Raw genomic sequence first — 21,661 nt, 5'->3', positions numbered from 1 at the left:
GTGTAATTGTGTGAAGAAGCTATTATAATAGTCCTGCCTTTTAAAACCACATATCTATGTGGGGCTAGACTCTCCGTATAGTTCAACCAAAAAAAAATATTGCAACAAATTAAATGCAGCAGTAAATACAAGAATCCAGCTGTCTCCTTTCAAGCCATATAGGAAAGAAATTTGCAAACATATGAAAGAGTGCTGGGCTTCCCTGGTTGCGCAGTGGTTAAGAATCTGCCTGCCAATCCAGGGTACACGGGTTCAAGCCCTGGTCCGGGAAGATCCCACATGCCTTGGAGCAGCTAGGCCTATGCTCCACAAGTACTGAGCCTGCGCTCTAGAGCCCATGAGCCAAAACTACTGAGCCCGCTTGCCTCAGCTACTGAAGCCCCTGCCCCTGGAGCCCATGCTCCGCAACCAGGGAAGCTACTACAATGAGAAGCCCGCGCACCGCAATGAGAAGCCCACACACCGCAATGAAGAGCAGCCCCCACTCGCTGCAACTGGAGAAGGCCCACACGCAGCAACAAAGACCCAGTGCAGCCAAAAATAAGCAAATAAGAAGAGCACACTGTATACTTTAAAAAAAATAATAAAAAAACGACAGACAGAACCCTAGGACAAATGGTAAAAGCAAAGCTATACAGACAAAATCACAAAAAGAAACATACAGATACACACTCACAAAAAGAGAAAAAGGAAAATATATATGTATATAATAAAAAAAAGGAAGAGAGCAACCGAATCAATAAACAAATCTACCAATGATAATAAGCTGTAAATACTAAACTAAAATAAACATAACACCAGAAACAAAATTAGATGCAGAAAGCAAACCCCAACTCTGCAGTTGCTCCCAAAGTCAACCACCTTAATTTTGGGATGGTTCGTTGTCTCTTCAGGTATTCCACAGATGCAGGGTACATCAAGTTGATTGTGGAGATTTAATCCGCTGCTCCTGAGGCTGCTGGGAGATATTTCCCTTTCTCTTCTTTGTTCGCACAACTCCTGGGGTTCAGCTTTGGATGGGCCCCACCTGTGCGTGTAGGTCGCCTGAGGGCGTCTGTTCCCGCCCAGGCAGGAGGGGCTTAAAGTAGCAGCTGATTAGGGGCCTCTGGCTCACTCAGGCTGTGGGGAGGGAGGGGTACGGAATGTGGGCTGAGCCTGTGGCGGCAGAGGCCAGCCTGACGTTGCAACAGCCTGAGGCACGCCATGTGTTCTTCCGGGGAAGTTGTCCCTGGATCACGGGACCCTGGCAGTGGCGGGCTGCACAGACTCCCGGGAGAGGAGGTGTGGATAGTGACCTGTGCTTGCACACAGGCTTCTTGGTGGCTGCAGCATCAGCCTTAGTGTCTCATGCCTGTCTCTGGTGTCCGTGCTGATAGCCGCGGCTCGCGCCCATCTCTGGACCTCGTTTAGGCAGTGCTCTGAATCCCCTCTCCTCGCGCACCACAAAACAATGGTCTCTTGCCTCTTAGGCAGCTCCAGACTTTTTCCCGGACTCCCTCCCGGCTAGCTGTGGCACACTAGCCCCCTCCAAGCTGTGTTCACGCAGCCAACCCCAGTCCTCTCCCTGGGGTCTGACCTCCGAAGCCTAAGCCTCAGCTCCCAGCCCCCACCCGTCCCGGCGGGTGAGCAGACAGGCCTCTCGGGCTGGTGAGTGCTGGTCGGCACCGATCCTCTGTGCGAGAATCTCTCTGCTTTGCCCTCTGCACCCCTGTTGCTGCGCTCTCCTCCGTGGCCCCAAAGCTTCCCCCCCACCCACTCCCCATCTCTGCCAGTGAAGGGGCTTCCTAGTGTGTGGAAACTTTTCCTCCTTCACAGCTCCCTCCCACTGGTTGCAGGTCCCGTCCCTATTCTTTTTTTTTTTTTTTTTTTTTTTCCGTCCCTATTCTTTTGTCTCTGTTTTCCTTTTTCCCTACCCAGGTACATGGGGAATTTCTTGCTTTTTGGGAAGTCTGAGGTTTTCTGCCAGCATTCAGTAGGTGCTCAGTAGTTGTTCTACATGTAGAGGTATTATTGATGTATTTGTGGGGAGGAAGGTGATCTCCACGTCTTACTCCTCCACCATCTTGAAGGTCCCTCCTCAGGAGAAGTAAGTTTGACCAGGTAGGCTGAGGCCCTGTAGGGGAGGCTATGCTTAGGAATCCAGTGAAGGATTGGAGTAGTAGGGGTTACAGGAACATTTCCCATGTCTTTGCCCACACACCATGGCCACTTTTCCACCACCCTTCTCTAATCCCTCTAGTTATTTTTCTCTGTCTAGCGCAGCCAACATTACATACCCTCTCTTTCCTGTACCTCCTTCTCCTCTCTCCTTCTCTGCTTCCCTAGCTGTCAGAATCCGCTCAGAAGTCATCATCTCTGGGAGCACTCTGAAACCCTACAGTTAGAATTAATCATTACTTCCTCTGTTTCCACAGAGATTGTCTTACCCCTTCATTATAGCACTTAGTGCATTCTGTCTTGTATTATGGATATTTCCATCTCTATCTCCCTTCATCAGATTGTAGGGAACTTCTTATCACAATAGCCCCAGTAGAGTGGCTTGAATGCAGATCATACTTAATATATGTTTGTTGATGAATGAATGAATGAATGAATAAGGGATCCTTGTTTACAAAAGTTTATTTATATTATGTGTAAAGAGATAGATGTAGTAGAGACCAAAGTGGTGGAAATTCTAAAGGACTTTAATGATCAGATGAAGAAATGGTTTGGAGAAGTATAAAATATGTGCTCTGTCTCAGTTCAAGAGTATTGACCACAATTTGGCTCTCCTAACCCTTTGCCTGAGCATAAACCACAGCCCTTCTTCCACACCCATACCCTGCGCCAAACCACAGCCTCATAGCTCCAGCTTTACTAACCTGCCTGTGAATGTGCTGCCTGTTACAAGACGGAGCAGATACAATGAGACTAGGACGAGAAAGAACACCTGAAAACAAGGGAAATGGATTTTCCCCTGATTTATTTAAAACGTTTCTTCTCAAAAGTTCACTTTCATGGTATAAGCAGTTTTAAGTGGCTTTTCAAACATTAGCAGAGTTCTTCAAACTCGTACATGAATCAAAATTGGGCTTAAAATGTTTTATGCACAGCTGTGTTGGTTCCTGCACTTTCCACGCTTGAAGGATTTTAGATCACTAGTCAGCGTGTTGCATTTGCATGTTTTCTTTGTGCCTTTCAAATCGGAGCCTATTCATATACATGCACATCTTTTTGTAGATAATGATTTATGTATTTAGAAGCTCACTTCCTCATAAGTAAAATGAGGGGGTTGGAGTAGAAGATTTCCAAGATTGCTTTGTCAGCATTTTAAAATGAGTCAATTATCTTGTGACTGTAGGAATTAATTTTTGTCCAAGGGCCAGTGCCTACAGAATCTTTAATGGTTTTTTCTTTAGAATGTTTGCCACTAGGTGGCAGTAAGAAAAATTATTCTTAGCTATGAGAAGTGCTTATCAATTTTTAAGTTTACTTTAAAAGAGAGATTTGGAGGTCTAAAGTTTAAGGTGTCTGTTTTGAAGTTATGCAACCATAGCCAGGCCTCAGTATGTTGTTTCTAGGACTTATGCTTATTTCATCCAGGGATAAAACTCTTGTGTCCCTTCATAGCAATTTGTATTAGGGAATTATGAGAAAAAACATATAAGTTAAAGCACGTAATTGCATTTTCCAAAACATTTTTTTATGATAAAAAGTAAGATGATAATTGTAGAAACTTTGGAAATACAAGCAGTATAAAGAAGAAATTGTAAATCACTCCCAGAAATAATATATGTTAACTGTCATGTTTCTTCCTAGTATTTTTTTGCATACAAAATTAATATCACATTGAATATACAGTTTTTACACCTTGATTTTCAAATTAATGTTACATTGTCTTTTCCTATGTCATTAAATATCTTTTTTACAATGTGATTCATGCTGTTGGATAAACCATGATGGATTCAACCAATCCAATGTTGTTGGGTGCTTTGGTTGCTTCTAGTTTTTCACTGTTATAAGTAATACTGTCATGAACTTAAATCTTTCCTTAGGATATATTTTTGGAAATCAAATTACTGGATAAAAGGATATGAATTTCAGTGCTTTGGTTACATATTATCAAGTGACTTCCCAGGAAGGCTTTACAAATTTGTGCTCCCAGGACTTCCCTGGTGATGCAGTGGTTAAGAATCTGCCTACCAGTGAAGCGGACACGGGTTCGAGCCCTGGTCTGGGAAGATCCCACATGCCGTGGAGCAACTAAGCCTATGTGCCACAACTGCTGAAGCCCGCGTGCCCTAGAGCCTGTGCTCCACAGCAAGAGAAGCCACCTCAATGAGAAGCCCGCACACCACAACGGAAGAGTAACCCCCACTCGTCACAACTAGAGAAAACCCACACGCAGCAACGAAGACCCAACGCAGCCAAAAATAAATAAGTAAATAAAAAATAAATTTATTTATTTAAAAAAAAATTTGTGCATCCAACAGCAATGGAGTACCCCTTACCACATCCTTGCCAACACTGAGTATTAAGGTATAGGGTTGTTTTTCTTTTTCTTTTTTAAACAGAGCAAGAGGTAGGGTGGGGAACTAATCTTTATAGCATTTGATTTTTTTAAAAATCAGTTTCTAACCATATCATTTTGGGAATTTAAGCCAAGAGAGGTCTGCCAGTTAAGTTATTTTCGTCTTTCCAAGACCTTAAGCATTATAGTCAGCTTGTATAATGCAGGTGTTGTGAATACTATCGAGGAAACTGTTTATGGCTATTTTAAACATTACTCAGGAATTATTTACAGTCCCTGATTGCACCTTCTGAATCTATTGAATGTCCTAGATTTTTTTTTTTTTAACTTTCATTGGCTCAGCTACCGGAGTAACCCATGCAGTTTTGGGGAGACAGCCTCCATGCCTTGGTCCAGCACCCAGCATGTGAGTGCTTCTGGGCAGCACTGGATTACAAGGGAAAGCCTTTACATGGTTTTCCTTAAGACCTACAATCTTAGCTGATCCTTAAATGTTACTGGGTTGAAACTGGTTTTCTTCTATTGTGCATACAGTGTGTTACTTTCTATCTCAACTGGGTCTGTAGTACTTCATGCTTTAATTTTTAAAAGTCAATCAAGTGAATTATGATGGCAGCCACCGGTTTCTAGGTGGCTTAATTGAAACTTTGCTTAATTGAATTGTATTAAAAACTGAATTTATGGGACTTTAAGTGATATGCCATACTTAGAGAATGTAGCCCAGTGCTTCACTCATGGTAAGCACTCAAAAAACTTTGGTTGTTATAATTGTTAGAATTCCCTCAAGAAGCAACACTTAACCAGGTAAATGGACTAGAACATACTAAAATCTTGGGGGACCAAAGAGCCTTCAGGGCCCCAAACAAGCTAGTGAGGGAAAGTCAGCCCTAGGCAAGGGCTGCAAAACCAGTGGGGCCAGGTTCATCCTTTGGAGAGAAGTTTGGGCTTCACCATAAGAGTTATTGGGAGTCTTAAGCTGAATACCAATCAGATTTGCATTGTTAACCTATTCTAGCTTCTTCATGGAGAATGCATACAGGGAGATTCCCTACAAGGTTTGGCCACAGAGTAGGTAACCAGCCTTGGGCATGTTACTTACTTTCAGTGTGTCTCAGTTTCCTCATCTATAACACATTTAATAGTAGCACTTACCCCATAGGCTGTGGGGATTAAATGAGTTGATATTGATAGAACAGCTCCCAGCATATAAGTGCTTTAAATGTTTGTTAAATAGATTGCCAGAAGTCTGGTAGCAGAAAGTTAAGCAGTTCCAGTGCTGCCCTCCCTCCATCTAACATCAGACTGACCTCCTCTGTGAAAAACCCAGACTGCTCCTGACTCTGAACCATTGGCTGCCTCGTTTCCAAATAAGGAAACTGGGCTTCCTCCCTCCCCCTGCCTGGTCTGGTGTGGGCACCTCTACATGGATGCGGCATATGGTTGGCCAAGCCTGGACTTTCCTTCACCAGAACACCTACATTGCACCCCACACAGGGAGTCAGGTCCCACTTGCTGAGAGCACCATGTGTGCTCCTTGCTGTGGTGAACTAAGCAGAATCCACCAGTAAACACCGCCTCTCAAAGGATGGTACATTGGCTGTAATTTACTTCTCCTGGCTCTGCCAACCTAACCACAACTGCTTGATCTCACCCAGATTGCACTTAGTGTTTGAAAATAACTGGGAGATGAACTCTCCTGGGGCTATTGTCAGCTCCTGTTTGCTTTCTGTATTTATAAAGGACAGCTTTGAACTGAAAGGAAAAAAAGGCCAATACATGCAGGTAGCTTCCATCCAGACTTTTCTTCACTCTAGAAGGAGCCTTTTCATCATCTTATACCTTATTAAAAAGTTCACTTTAACTCTGTAAATTTTCTGTCTTTCTCCCTCTCCAGTTGTTTCATTTTTTGTGAATCACATTATGCATGTGGCTGGGCCTTTTTTTGTTGTTGTTTAAATCATGAATATCTTCTATTGAGTAGTAATATTTCAAAGTTACTTTGTTAGCTTGCTATAAACTCTTATAATTTGAAAACAGTAAATGGGATCTCATGTAAGGACAGCAGGTTTCAATCTCTATTACTTAGTAGTGTTGCCTGGAGTTCTGTTTTGAGGATACTGAGGCAAGTCTGAGCTCACAGGGAGAAAGTACCATGATCCACACGAAAGGGTGCACACCAGATTGGGGTAGATTTTTCCCCGGGGGGAAGAACTGCTGTAGAATTGTGGTGGGGAAAAGGAGAGATGGCACAGAAGTCTTCCTTGGTGTTTCTAATGCTTTATTAAGTTACATGGTGGGCAAAATTTGTCATTTTAGATCTTTTGAATATGTGAAATAGTTTATGATAGATTTGAAAAGAGTGACATGATGGATTAGTGATATATGCCCTTTTGTGTTAACTGGTGTGTTTGTTGCCCCAGCCTCGTGGGGCCTACCCGTGACTGAAGTGAAGCCTCTTCCCTAGATTTGACTGCCTTAAGTATTTGTGTATGAACTCACACACATTTATACAAATTCATTTTATCTTGTAATGTGTACTCACAAAATGCAGTACAAGACTTTAAAAAAAGAATTAAAATGACTGTCGGCTGGCTAATGAGTATACAAAAAACCACTGGGTTTTATACACTTAAAGGGGTGAATTTTATGGTATAAGAATTATATCTCAATAAAGCTGTTGTTAAAACATAAAATATTTCCAAATAACACTTTTCAGAAAGTAAAGATATTTTTCCTGATTAAAAAGTAGTACAAACAAATATACGAAACTGGAAAGTGTACTGAAGTAGAAAGAAGAAAAAAGATATAAACCCGTACTAGCACCATCCCAGAGACTGTTAACATTTGCTGATATTTTCTTCCATTATTTTTTCATTCCCATGTCTGGATTATTTTTATATTGATAAGATCATTTCTGTATATACAATTTTGCATCTTCCTTTCTTCATTTAACATTATAACCATTTAAAATGCTGTCATAAATTCTTTATAAGCATTTTAATGGCTTACAGTGAGCCATGGTATTGAGGGTATTATAAATTAATCATTCCCTGCTGTTAGACATTTTTTACTATGAGAAATAACACTGTAGTGAACATCTTTGAGCATAATCCCCATCATGATATTTGGATTTATTTCCTTAAATGTATGTTAAAAGTTCTGAATGCTTTTAAAACCTTTAATATACATTCTCAAGTTGTTTTCTATAAAGTACGCCTCTACCAACCTATCAGGTGTCTTCATGTTACAAATATCTAGGCAGACATAGCCCTGGCAGTCCAAGCTTGGGCGTGGGTATGGTTTGTGTTATACTTGCTTACACTCTATAGGTGCCTTCGTGCAGTTCACAGTAGCAATGATGTGTGGATCCCATTTGTATTTTTCCAAAAGCTCACACAGAGTACCTGTTTCAGAGAACCCAGATTAGCATTAGGTATTCATGTCTTTAAAACTCTTTAATTCATTTAGTGGAAAATGTTATGTTGATACTTAAATTTGCCTTTTTGATTATGAGGCTGAACATTTATCCATGTGTTTCTTGGGCATTTGTGTTTTGTTTTAGGAATTATCTGTTCATACTCCTTTTTTATGCTCTTAGTATTTGTCATATGGTATTTTGCACACGAATTTGATTACATATGTCTGTATTATTTGTTGTTAATATTCTTCATAGTTTTGTGCTTATATTATTCGCTGGAAAACACAAGAGTTTTTTTGTTTTTTAATTTAGAACGATCAGTGATTTGCTCCCTTGATTTTCAGTTTACAAAGTTCTTCCCCATTCAGACATGTGAAAAGTACTTGTATTTTCTTCTTGTTTATTATTTTATTTCAGTTTTACATTGATCTCTTTAATTTACAGTAAATTCAAGTATATTTTGATAAATAACGTAAGGTGAGAATCTAATTTTTTTCAAATAGTTTTCCTAGCACCATTTATTGCATAATCTTTCCTTTGTGATTTGTGGTGTGTTCCTTGTTATGTATTAAATTATCATCTCTACTCTGATAAAAATATTTTACTGAGTTTGAAAACAGTAAAGATCATATTTTTAATATGGTTAAAGCACTGTTCATTAGTTATACATTTTTTTCACTGTTAGTATTTGTTTAAATTTACTTAATGTAATAATTTTATCACTAACTTATTTCTTCTTTATATCTGAATCAAAGTGACCTGGGTTATTTGGACAAATTAAGATTATTCATTTCACAGAGACCACCCCATTTACAAATGACCCAGATTCTAGGCATTATATATAATGGGGACTTACATTCACTTTTAAGACCTTTTTCTCTTTCTGTTTATGTTTTTTAGGGGTTGTTATCTCATATACTTTCCACATTCAGATCTGATATAAAAGAAGTTGATCTTTTTACTCAAGTTCTTGGGTATGCACCCACAGATTACTATCCTGGTTTACTTAAAAATGTGAGTATTTTTAATTTATTAGTATTGAAATTTTCATTGCTTAATGTACCATCTGCAAAAAAGGTAAACGGAAATATTTCACTTCTCCAGGAGAGATGTTTAACTTTTCTATGTTTATCTCTTCTTACCTTGGGCGGACTTATGGCCATGTAAGGAAAAAATGTGAGATGGGAGATTATGAGAAAGAAGAAGGAAACCAGGAGAGGTTATTCTAAATCAACCAACCTCTCTGTCCCTTAACACATACATCTCATTTATTCTCTCAAAGATTTTTGGGAGAAAAGATTTCCTTAACCAATATAAACACAGCCTTTTACTGTTGGACAAATTTCATATTTAAAAATAAGCTGATAAGAATTTTATGTTAAAGCAAAATATTCAATAAATAACAATCTTGTAAATAGTATTATATATTTACATCTTAGTATTAAAGCTGTGATTTCGTCTACCTTAAATTTTAGCCAAATTCAAGAAATTTTAACTTATGGTCTTAACATAGCTCTTCTAAAAAATGTTAGGAGATTTTTAATGTTTATTAACTATTCCTGTCTTTTGGAAGCTTTATACATGAATAGCATTTTAAAAGAATAAAGAACTAAGTTTAAAAGAATAAAGAACTAAGTTAAGAAAGAAAAAAAAGTAAGCTAACTCTAACATGGTTTTATTTTTAACAGGTTTGGTTTTAATTTGGGGGAAATCAATGACTTGTCTATTACTCATTTGCTTACATCAGAATATGGAGTAACAGACATTAAATATAAAATCCAAGTTATTAGTAAATGTGACTTGGCACTGCTTTGACAAAGTAAGACAAGGAAAGGATTGGTGGGGGAAGAGAGTAGGGAATCTCAACGGAAATATCACTCACATCAAGAAAAATAGAACTGATGTAATCCTGTTTGCAGCGTGAGTTAACCTGCAACTGATTTTGTTTTACAGATGGTTTTATCATTAGTGTCTGCACTCAGAGAGAATCATCTTAATGGATTTAACACTCAAAGGCGGTAGGTGTTAAACTAAACGTCCCTATTCTCAAGTTTCAAAATGTATCAGTTTGGTTATGAGAGAAAAATTTTATAATTCTTAGGAAATGCATGTTCATAGTTATGGTTGTATTCTATGTGGAAAGATTATTTTCAGGGGATACATGGCAAATTGGTAAGTTTTACAAATTTTCTTTTTTTAATTACTGTTCTCTCAACTCTCAGGTCAGTAAGTAGATCATGCAATGACTCTTGGGCACCCATTGAGTAAAAAGCCCCACATATGCAGTATGGAACACAAAAGGAAGAAGAGTGCAGCTCAGTGTGAGTGTGTATCGTTCAGACACACACATACACGATCAGAATATTTACAAGGCAATAGATATTTGATGTACACAAATAACCTGTTTTAAGAAACATAATATTCCAAAATCTAGACTAAACAAATCAAACAAATTCAGACAAATTAAAAGTCAGTTAATCATATTACAAAATGTTTCTTCACTATATGAAGGAATTCAAAGTTGTTTTTATTGGTGAGCATTTCATTTTTAACAACTCATTAAGAGAATCTGGGGGCCAAAGAAATTTGTGGCTTTTTTTTTTGTAAAGCTATTGGCAATTAAAGCTCTATCAGAAATGGTCTTTGCCCTCAGCCTTTAGGAATCCTTTGCATTTAGCACCTTAAAATAAACTATGAAACTCTTATATGAAAACACTGGAGAAAATCTTCATGACATTAGATTTGGCAGGGATTTTTGGAATATGACACCAAAAGCAGAAGAAACAAAGCAAAAGTAGATAAATTGGATTTCATTAATATTAAGACAACACCTACTAAGTGAGTGAAAACATTTGGGAATGATATATTGGATAAGGGACTAATATCCAGACTATATAAAGAACTCCTAAACCTCAACAACAAGAAAAAACTCAGTTCAAAAATGGGTAAGAGACTTGACTAGACACTCCTCCAAAGATGTACAACTATCCAATAAGCACATTAAAAAATGTTGAAAATTACCAATTATGGAAATGCAAATTAAAATCACAGTGGTATACCACAACATACCTAGTAGGATGGCTATAATTTAAAAACTGAACAAACAAAATGGAAAATGACAAATGTTGCCAAGGATGTAGAGAAAGTAAAACCCTTATACATTGCTGATGAGAATGTAAAATGGTGCAGCCCTTGTGGAAAACAGTTTGGCAGTTCCTCACAAAGTTAAGCATAGAATTTCCATTAGTCCTAGCAATTCCACTCTTTGGTATATATTCCAAAAAATTGAAAACAGGGATTTGAACAGATACCTGTAAACCAATGTTCATAGCAGCATTGTTCACAATAGCCAAAAGGTGGAAACAACCAAGTGCCCATCAACAGGTGAACAGATAAACAAAATGTGGTATATAAATATAAAAGAATACTATTCAGTCATAAAAAGGAAAACAATTTTTACATATGCAAGAACGTGGATGGACCTTGGAAACATCACGCTTTGTGAAATAAGCCAGCCACAGAAGGACAAATATTCTATGATTCCACTTATATAAGGTCCCTAGAATAAGCAAAGTCATAGAGGTAGGAAACAGAATAGAGGTTATCAGGGGCTTGAGGGAATGGAATTATTGTTTCATAGGTACATAGTTAATGTTGGAGATGATTAAAACTTTGGGTATAGACTGTGGTGACAGAAGGTGAATGTATTTAATACCATGGAATGGTTACCACTTATAAATGGTTAAAATGATAACTATTATGTGTGTTTTACCGCAATAAAAAAAAAATTAAACAAGAAAAAAAAAACCAAATGTGATACCACTATACACTCCCTCAAATGACTAAAATTTAAAACACTCACATTATGTGTTGGAAAGGATATGGAACTACTGGATTTCTCAGACACTGTTTTTAAGAATGTGAAGCGGGGTGACTACTTTGGTAAACAGTGTGGCGGTTTACTATAAAGTTAAACATACACTTACCACTGAGCCCACCAATTCCACTCTTGAGTATTGTCATGACAAATGAAAATATAAGTATTCACAAATATTTCTATATATTCATAGCTGCTTTATTTGTAATAGTTCAAAACCAGCAACAATCCAAAGGACCATCTGCAAGTGAATGCATAAACAAATAAAAAATTATCTTTTACCACTTTTTAAAAAATGAAAAGACAGGTCATAGACTGTGAGAAAGTATTTTCAAATCATACATCTGATAAAGGGCTCATACCCAGAATATACAAAGATCCCAGTAATAAGACAAATAACCCTGTTATGAAATAGGCAAAAGATTGGAATACATGTCACCAAAAATATATATACAAATGGCTAATAAGCACACAAATGCTTGTATATGAATGTTCAAAGTGGCATTATTCATAGTAGACAAAAAATGGAAGCAACCCAAATATCCATCAACTCATGAATGGATAAACAAAATATAGTATGTCCATACAATAGAATACTATTCCTCAGTAAAAAAGGAACAGTCTCCTGATTCATGCTATAATATGTGTGAACTTCAAAAACATAATGCTTAGTGAAAGAAGCCAGTCATGAAAGACCACATATTGTATGATTCTATGCGTATAGAATGTTCAGAATAGACAAATCATACTATAGAGACAGAAAGTAGATTAGTTGTTGCCTGGGACTAGAGGTAGATACAGGGATTTCCTGCAGATGAGCACAAAAGATCTTGAAGTGATGGAAATGTCCTGAAAGTGGATGATGATGATGATGATGATGGTTGTCCAAGTCAGTAATTTGTTAAAAATCTTTGAATTGTACGTTTCAAATAGGTGCATTTTGTGGTATATAAAGTATACCTTAAAAAGTAATAAGAAGAGCCCGTAGGGTGCATGGAAAACACTTACCATCATTTACACGTCAGGTAAAGACTTTGATTTAGCCTTGAGATGAATGTTGAATAATGGATCTTTTAAATAATAGAATTAAAAATTACTGAAGGGGACTTCAAAAATCAATAAGATGCAATGTGTACATACACCTCACACCAAACTCCCAATGTAGGTAAAGTTGATTTCTTAAAATTCAGCTAAGAATAAATAAAAACAAAAACAAAAAGCTGTTAACAAATAGAAAAGAGCAGCCAGATGTAGAAGATATTTGCAACTTGTAAAACAGACAAAGGACTAGTATGCAAACTATAGAAATGCCTCCTGCAAATCACTCATAAAGAGGCAAACACTCCAGTATGGAAATGGACAAGCTGTATAAGCAGGTCATTACCAAAAGAGGAAAACTGAATAAATAATAAACATTTAAACAATTCTTTAGGAGTGATGTCAGCAAGATAGAATAGGAAGCCCTAGTCCTGTTCCTCCACAGAGACACTAACTTAAAAATAGTGTATGACCCAAAGAGACTTTATGAGACTTCAGAAATCAATTACAAAGTCACAATACCCCTGGCAAACTCAAAGTCAAGCATAGCCATATCGAAACGGGTAAGAAAGCCATTTCATATCAACCACAGTAGCCCCTCCCCTAAGCTGGCCTGGCTTGGGAGGATTGGGAGGAAAAGTCCAGCTTGAAGTATCCCCCTTGGGAGGGAAAGACTGGAATGTGTCCAGTGTTCTAACTTTTGGGAGGCTACCTGAGGGACTGCTATCTGTCCTTCCTGACTCTGACCACTGACAGGGAATCGGCATACTTTCAATTGCTGGAGACCATGGAGAGTTAAAGAGAGCTCAGCTGCTCTTTGCAGCAACAGAGAACTGGCAGTGCCACAGACAGGTTGGCTCAGGTCAGCATGATTAGGACAGTACCCAACTCACAGCTTCTCTTTTGGGGTGGGGGTGGGGAGAAGAGTGGAATGTGCATACAATGTTACAACTTTTAAAGGGGCTACCCTAGTGATTAGCTTCTGTCTCCCCTGACTTGAGGCAGTAACAGAACCAGCATGCTTTGGATGCCTGGGGGGCTGGAGAGAACAAAAGAGTTTAGTGGCTTGTTGCAGCATCAGAGAACCTGTGGTACCACAGATAAACACTAGAGGGAGGAAGAGATTATAAACTCCTGAAAAAGAAACTGGCAACGCTCTAACTGGGAAATTATGTGCCTAGGCCCAGAGAAGATGCATCCCCAGAAAATGTTTGAAGGACCCACAGGTTCTCTAGCCAGGTTGATTGTGAAAGTCTTCTGTACAAAGCCAGTCTGTAAAGGCTGGGAGAGGTGACTGTTTCTTCAAATTCACAAAACAGAAAGAAATAATAAGGCACACAAAGAAACAGGAAAACGTGGCCCAATCAAAGGAATAAAAATAATCTCTACAAACCTACCCTAAAGAAATGGAGGTCTATGAATTACCTGGCAAAGAACTCAAAATAATCATTCTAAAGAAGCTCAACTCAGTGCACTGCAGTAGAATACAGATAAACAACTAAACAAAATCAGAAAAATCATGCATGAACAAAATGGGACTATCAACAAAGAGATAGAAATTATTGAGAAACAACCAAATGGATATTCTGGAGCTGAAGAATACAATGATTGAATTGAAAAATTCACTGGAAGAGTTCAACAGTAGACTTGATCAAGCAGTTAACTTGAAGACATGTTATTTGAAATTATTAAATTAGGGGAATGTAAAGAAAAAAGAATAAAGAAAAGTAAATTAAGCCTAAGAACTCATGGGACACCATCAAATGGACCAATTATATGCATTGTGGGAGTCCTAAAAGGAGAAGAGAGAAAGAAAAGGGCAAAGAGCTTATCAAATATGAGGAAGGAATTGGACATCCAAATTAAAGAAGCTTAAAGAACTTTAACTAGGATGAGCCGAAAAGGCCCATTCTGAGACATGTTATAATCAAACTGTCAAAAGTCAAAGACAAGAGGTTGGAGGGGGAAAAAAAAGTCAAAGACAGAGAATGTTGACAACAGCAAGAAAAAACAACTCATCACATTCAAGGAAGCTCCCATAAGATTATAAGTGGATTACTCAGCAGAAACATTAAGGCCAGAAGGGAGTGGGATGATATATTCAAAGTGCTAAAAGTAAAAACCTGCCAACCAAGATGATAATATTCTGCCAACTGTCTGTGGCAGGAAGGAGAAATTAAGACCTTCCCAGATGAACAAAAGCTGAGGGAGTTATCACCACTAGACTTGCTGTAAGAATTGTTAAAGGGAGTTTTCCAAGTTGAAACAAAAGGACTCTAGACAGCAACACAGGAGCATCCCAAGATACAAAATTCTCTGGTAAAAGTAGATATGTAAACAAATACAAAACCATGTAACGGTGGTGCATAAATTACTTTTATTTCTTTTATAAAACTTAAAATATAAAATCAGAAAAAATAACGGTAACTGTAAAACTATGTTAATGGATACAAAATATTAAAAAGGTGTAACTTATGACATCAAAAACATAAAGCAGAGGGAGGAGATACAAAGCAGTAACATTTTTTTCTGCAACTGAAGTTATCAGTTTAAAATAGATGGTATATATGTATACAATGGAATACTACTCAGCCACAAAAAACAAAATTTTGCCATTTGCAACATGAATGGACCTGGAGGGCATTGTGCCAAGTGAAATAAGTCAGACAGAGAAAGACAAATACTGTATGATATCACTTATAAGTGGAATCTAAAAAATCAGACAAACTAGTGACTATAACAAAAAGGAAACAGACTCCCCAGATATAGAGAACAAACTAGTAGTTACCAGTGAGGAGAGGGAAGGTGGAGAGTCAAGATAGAGAGGTACAAACTATTATATATAAAATAAATAAGCTACAAGGATGTATTGTACAACACAGGGACTATAACCAATATTTTATAATAACTATAAATGGAGCATAACCTTTAAAAATTGTGTACAGCTGTAATTTATATAATATTGTACATCAGCTACATCTCAATTTAAGAAAAAGTTAAAAAAATTTTAAAAATAAAATAGATTGCTTTAACCATAAGATATTTAATGTAATCCCCATGGTAACAACAAAGAAAATACCTATAGAAGTTGCACAAAGGAAAATGAGAAGGGAATCAAAGCATATCCCTACCAAAAAAAAAATTTTTTTTCAACAAAACAAAGGAAGGCAGCAAGTAAGGAAAAGAGGGACAGAACAACTGCAAGACATACAGAAAACAATGAAATGACAATAGTAAGTCCTTCTCTGTTAGTAGTTACTTTAAATGTAAATGGATTAAACGCTCCGATCAAAAAACATAGAGTTACTAAATGGATAAAAAACAGGGCCAACTATATGCTGTCTACAGGAGACTCATTTTAGATGTAAGGATATATATAAGCTGAAAGTGAAAAAGATATTCCATGCAAATGGTAACCACAAGAGAGCAGGGGTGACCATACTTATATTAGACAAAGTATAACTTAAGTCAACAACTGTTCCAAGAGACAAAGAAGGACATTATATAATGATAAAGAGGATCAGTTCTCTAGGAAGATATAACAATTATAAATATATATGCACCTAACAGCAGAGCACCAAAATATATGAAGCAAACATTGATTGAAGGGAGAAATAGAAAGCAGGACAATAATAATAGGAGATTTCAATACCCCAGTTTCAATAATGTATAGATCAACCACACCAAAGGTCAATAAGGAAACAGAGGATTTGAAAAACATCATAAATGAACTGGACCTTATAGTTATATGTAGAACACTCTATAATAGCAGAATGTACATTATTCTCAAGCACACACAGAAATTCTCCAGGATAGATCATGTTAGGCCACAGAACAAGTCCTAACAAATTCAAGATTGAAATCATACCAAATACCTTTTCTAATCATGATGGTATGAAACTAAAAATCAGTAACAGGAGGAAAACTGGGAAATTCACAAATATGTGCAAATTAAACAGTATGCTATTGAAAAATTAATGGGTCAAATAAGAAATCACAAGGGAAATTAGAAAATATCTTGAGACAAATGGAAACAAAAACGCAATATACCAAAAATTATAGGATGCAGGAAAAGCATTATTAAGAGGGAAGTATCTAGTGGTAAATGCCTTCATTAAAAAAGAAGAGGGGACTTCCCTGGTAGTCCAGTGGTTAAGAATCGGTCTTGCAATGCAGGGGATGCCGGTTCGATCCCTGGTCAGGGAACTGAGAACCCACATGCTACAGGACAACTAAGCCCATGCCTCAGCTAATGAGCCTGGGTACTCTAGAGCCCGCGCACCGCAACTAAGACCTGATACAGCAAATAAATAAATAAATATTAAAAAAAATAATAAAATAAAATAAAAATAAAAAAGAAGAGATATCTCAAATCAACAACATAATTTTATAACTCAGGGAGCTAGAAGAACAGGCTAAACCCAAAAAGATACAGCATGAATGAAAAAAAAAAAAGATTACAACAGAAATAAACTAAATAGAGAATAGAAAAACAGTAGAAAAAAATCAAAGAAACTAGGGTTGGTTTTATTAAAAGATCAACAAAATTGACAAACCCTTAGCTAGACTAACAAAAATAGAATATTCAAGCAATAAATACCAGAAATGAAAGAGGAGACATTGCAACTGATGCCATAAAAATAGTAAGAATCATAAAAGAGACTATGAACTTTTTTACACCAATGAATTGAATAACCTAGAAGAAATGGGTAAATTTTTATAAACATACAACCTATTAATACTGAATTATAAACTTAAAAATCTGAACAGATCTATAACTAGTAAGGAGATAGAATCAGTAATCAAAAACCTCTCAACAAAGACAAGTCTAGGACCAGATAACTTCACTGGAGAATTCTACTAAACATTTAAAGAAGAATTAATACCAGTCCTTCCCAAAACTCTTTCAAAAAGTTAGAGAAGGGAATACTTCAATATTCATTTTATGGAGCCAGCCCTGATATCAAAATCATACAAATATACCACAAGAAAAGAAAACCAAGACCAATATCCCTGATGAATATTGATGCAAAAATCCTCAACAAAATACTAGCAAAAGAAACTCAACAACACATTAAAAACTGATGCAGCATGACCAAGTGGGATTTATTCCTAGCATGCAAGGATGGTTCAACATACAAAAATTAATCAATGTAATACACCATATTAACAGAATGATGGACAAAGCCACACAATAATTTCCATTGATATAGAAAAATTATTTGATAAAATTCAATACCCTTTCATGATAAGAACATTCAACAGACTAGGAACAAGGGAACTACCTCAACCATAATAAAGACCATATGTAAAGGGCCCACAGCTAACATCAGACTCGCTGGTGAAAGATTGAAAGCTGTTTTTTGAAAACCAGGAAGCAAAGATACCCTGTCTCACCACTTGTTTTCAACATAGTACTGAAGTCTTGGCCAGAGCAATTAGGCAAGACAAAGAAATAAAAGCCATTCAAGTATAAAAGGAAAAAGTAAAATGATCTATGTTCATAGATGACATGATCTTATATGCAGAAAACCCTAAAGACTCCACAAGAAAACGGTTAGAGCTAAAAAATGAATTCAGCAAAGTTACAGGACACAGAATCAACACTCAAAAATCAGTTTTGGGCTTCCCTGGTGGCGCAGTGGTTGAGAATCTGCCTGCCAATGCAGAGGACATGGGTTCGAGCCCTGATCTGGGAAGATCCCACATGCTGCGGAGCAACTAGGCCCGTGAGCCACAGCTTCTGAGCCTGCGCGTCTGGAGCCTGTGCTCCGCAACAAGAGAGGCCGCGGTAGTGAGAGCCCACGCACCGCAATGAAGAGTGGCCCCCGCTTGCCGCAACTAGAGAAAGTCCTCTCACAGAAACGAAGACCCAACACAGCCCAAAATAAATTAATTAATTAATTAATTAAAAAAAAAATCAGTTTTGTTTCTATACACTAACAATGAGCAATCCAAAAAGGGAATTTAAAAAAACAATCCCATTTACAGTAGCATCAAAAAGAAAAAAATGTTTAGGAATAAACTTAAGGAGGTAAAAGACTTGCACACTGCAAACTACAAAACATTAATGAAAGAAATTAAATATGACACAAATAAATGGTAAGGCATCCTGTGTTCATGTATTAGAAGACTCCATATTGTTAAAATATCCATACAACCCAATCAGTCTATAGGTGTGATGCAATTCTGTCAAAATCCAAATGGCATTCTTCTTTCGCAGAAATATAAAAACATCCTAAAATTTATATAGCATCTCAAAGGACTCCAAATAACTAAAACAATCTTGAAAAGAAAAACAAAACTAGAGCCTTCATACTCCATGATTTCAAAACTACATTCATCAAAACAATTTGCTACTGGCATAAAACCAGACATGTAGACCCATGGAACAGACTAGCAGTAAAGTTGCAAAAAGATACCTGTAATATGTCATTACTTACATAAAATTTCAAAACACTCAAAACAATACTTACATATAAAGTAAAAGTGTTAAAACTATTCAGAAATGATCTGCACCATTTTAGGGGAGTGCTAACTCCTGGAAGAGGAAATGGGATGAGAAGAAAGGTGTTCCAACTGTAATTGAAACATTTTATTTCTTAAAACATCAAATATAAATATTAATAAAATGTTAGCATTGTAAGATCTGGGCAGTGGGTATACAGTTGATGTTTAATAATTCTCTATGTTTTTGTATACGTCATAAGTTTTATAATTAAACTTTTAAAAACTAAAATGCAGTGTTACCTAGTAAAATGCTAAAAATTAGATAATATTCAAAATAAAGAAATGATTTCCTGCTTCCAGGTCTTGTTTCCAAAATAGCAGGTGTAGTTCATGAAAAAATAATCATCTTTAATCAGCCTTAGATTGCTTAGTATGTATTCCTCTCTGCAATTTTCCCCCTTTATTTACATATTTTTGCACTCTATCCATTATTTAATTATACTGGTCTCTTCAGACTTTTTTCTCAGAATTATTTGTGCTTTTCATGTTCTCAGTTTTGGACAAGAGAAGACAGCAGTTCAGAAAAGTGTCTAAACTCTGCTGACCACAATCAGGAGAGCCTGCTGGAAGATATTAGCAGATCCTCTCTTTATAGCTGAGGCTCCATTTGTACCAGATTGGGCCATTTTGTGGGGCAGGTTCATTTCCAAATTCATGACTGTTTCTTCATTAAGGATTTTTGTTTTTTAAAAACAACATGGACAAATTTCCTGGTGCAGAGCAAAGTCCACTGAAGGGAGTCCATGCTGGCACCCCAGCTGGCAGTAGCAGCAAGGATAAAATGGTGATTAATTTGGTTAGTAGTTAAGAGCATTCTTAGTCAAGGCAAATCTGTGATTTAATTAGTAAAATTCTTAACTGAATTTACCAGGAATATGAGATACCTGTGCTAATAGAATGTCCTCTAGACACTGACACATCGATAAATTCCTAATTTGCTCTATTGAATGATGTTTTCTATGGAGTCTTTTTTTTTTTTTCCTTTTTGGAGAGAATTTTAGAATTCAACAAGAGAAACTTCTTGTGGATATTTTTCTGAATGTGTTGTGTTTTTAGGGAAATTCAATCTCTTGGATTAGGTTCATTTATACTTACCAGAAGGTTGAATTTAAAAAGGAATTTGATACCCAACATACTTTTTGAGTCTCATAAAGAGAGAGAGCTTTGAAAATCCTACTTTGAAGACCTAAAACCAGGAAGTTCTTTTCTACCTCCAGAAAAGACCCGGGTCCATAAAACCTTGTGTGAGACTCAGAACTCTTAAGTCTACAGTTCTCTAGTGAATTATAAATTGAACCAAGTGTGTTCTTTTGTCTTGAGTAGGAACTGATCTTATGAAATCAGTTAGTGGAATGGCATCATGATAATATTTGAAAGAGCTACCAAACATGCTGGAGCCATTACAGTTGTTGCTGTAATAAGTTATTATAATAATTAAAATATGTATCATAATAATGTGTTCGTCCTACTATATATCTGAAGTTATCTGTACATTTTTAATAAAAAAGTTTAATTTGAATACAGCATGGTGGGCAAAACTACTTTCTGATACACTTGAATCCAGATATTCCTATTATTTATGAAACTTGAGTTTTATCATTACTTTCCTTCTACTTGTATGGCTTCAAATGTTAAAACAACCAAAAGACTCTCAAACTTAAATCGCTTATAAATGATGCTATGCTGCTTTTTTTTCTGGGGTTTGTTTTTTTATAGACGGTTTCTACACTTTTTTTCTTTTTGCCACTTGAATGCTTAAAGTTCATTTCAAAAGATTTGAAAGCCTCATAGAAAATATAGAAATTAATGTAATAACGTCAATGCATAAATTGTCAGTGGAACAAAAGGAGAAATTAGGAAAATCTGTTTGGTTCTTTTTGCATTATTTTTAGACGCCTGATAAACGGTCTTGTCATAGTGCTTTAAATAGAGTTTCACTTGCCACCAAGTAAAATCAACAATCCAATGACAGAATGTTTAGAATCTCTCTTGCTCTTTGCTACAAACTGTCTAGAAGGAGCAACATTGTGGACTTTCTTAGCATGATCAGTTTATCTTGTAGTTCTATGGTTTGCTGCAGATGGTTTGGAAACTTCAGTACAACCACATAGGAAGGATGTCTCCAGCAGTATATGGTTACCATTGAGCCTTCTGTAGTTGAATTCTTGTGCAGAAATCATTTGGAAGTGCTGCTCTGGCAATCAGTCAAGACCTAATGCTTAGTGTAATCCAGTCTGGAAAACATTGCGTAACTCTGGTTCAAGTTGGATCTCTGCTCTCTGGCAAGCTTCTGCCAAAAGAGGGAGCC

General features: G+C 36.8%; 1 protein-coding gene across 8 annotated transcripts in view; it reads left to right on the top strand.

The window, feature by feature from the left end:
• FANCC (FA complementation group C) overlaps positions 1 to 21,661 on the top strand; it is a 274,009-nt gene that overhangs the window by 186,978 nt on the left and 65,370 nt on the right. For all 8 annotated transcript variants that reach the window (XR_014265736.1, XM_082469732.1, XM_082469733.1 and 5 more), the window contains 2 exons: positions 8,829 to 8,942; positions 9,882 to 9,946. Coding sequence is in view for 7 of the 8 variants with exons in the window: in XM_082469732.1 (XP_082325858.1) it covers positions 8,829 to 8,942; positions 9,882 to 9,946 (179 nt within the window). In the remaining variant the exon portion in view is untranslated. The remainder of the gene's footprint in view (positions 1 to 8,828; positions 8,943 to 9,881; positions 9,947 to 21,661) is intronic.

The sequence above is a fragment of the Balaenoptera physalus genome (assembly GCF_965194825.1).
Source record: "Balaenoptera physalus genome assembly, chromosome: 7".
Taxonomy (NCBI): Eukaryota; Metazoa; Chordata; class Mammalia; order Artiodactyla; family Balaenopteridae; genus Balaenoptera; species Balaenoptera physalus.
The sequence above is the reverse complement of the archived record's forward strand: the minus strand, read 5'-3'. Positions and strand labels throughout refer to the sequence as shown.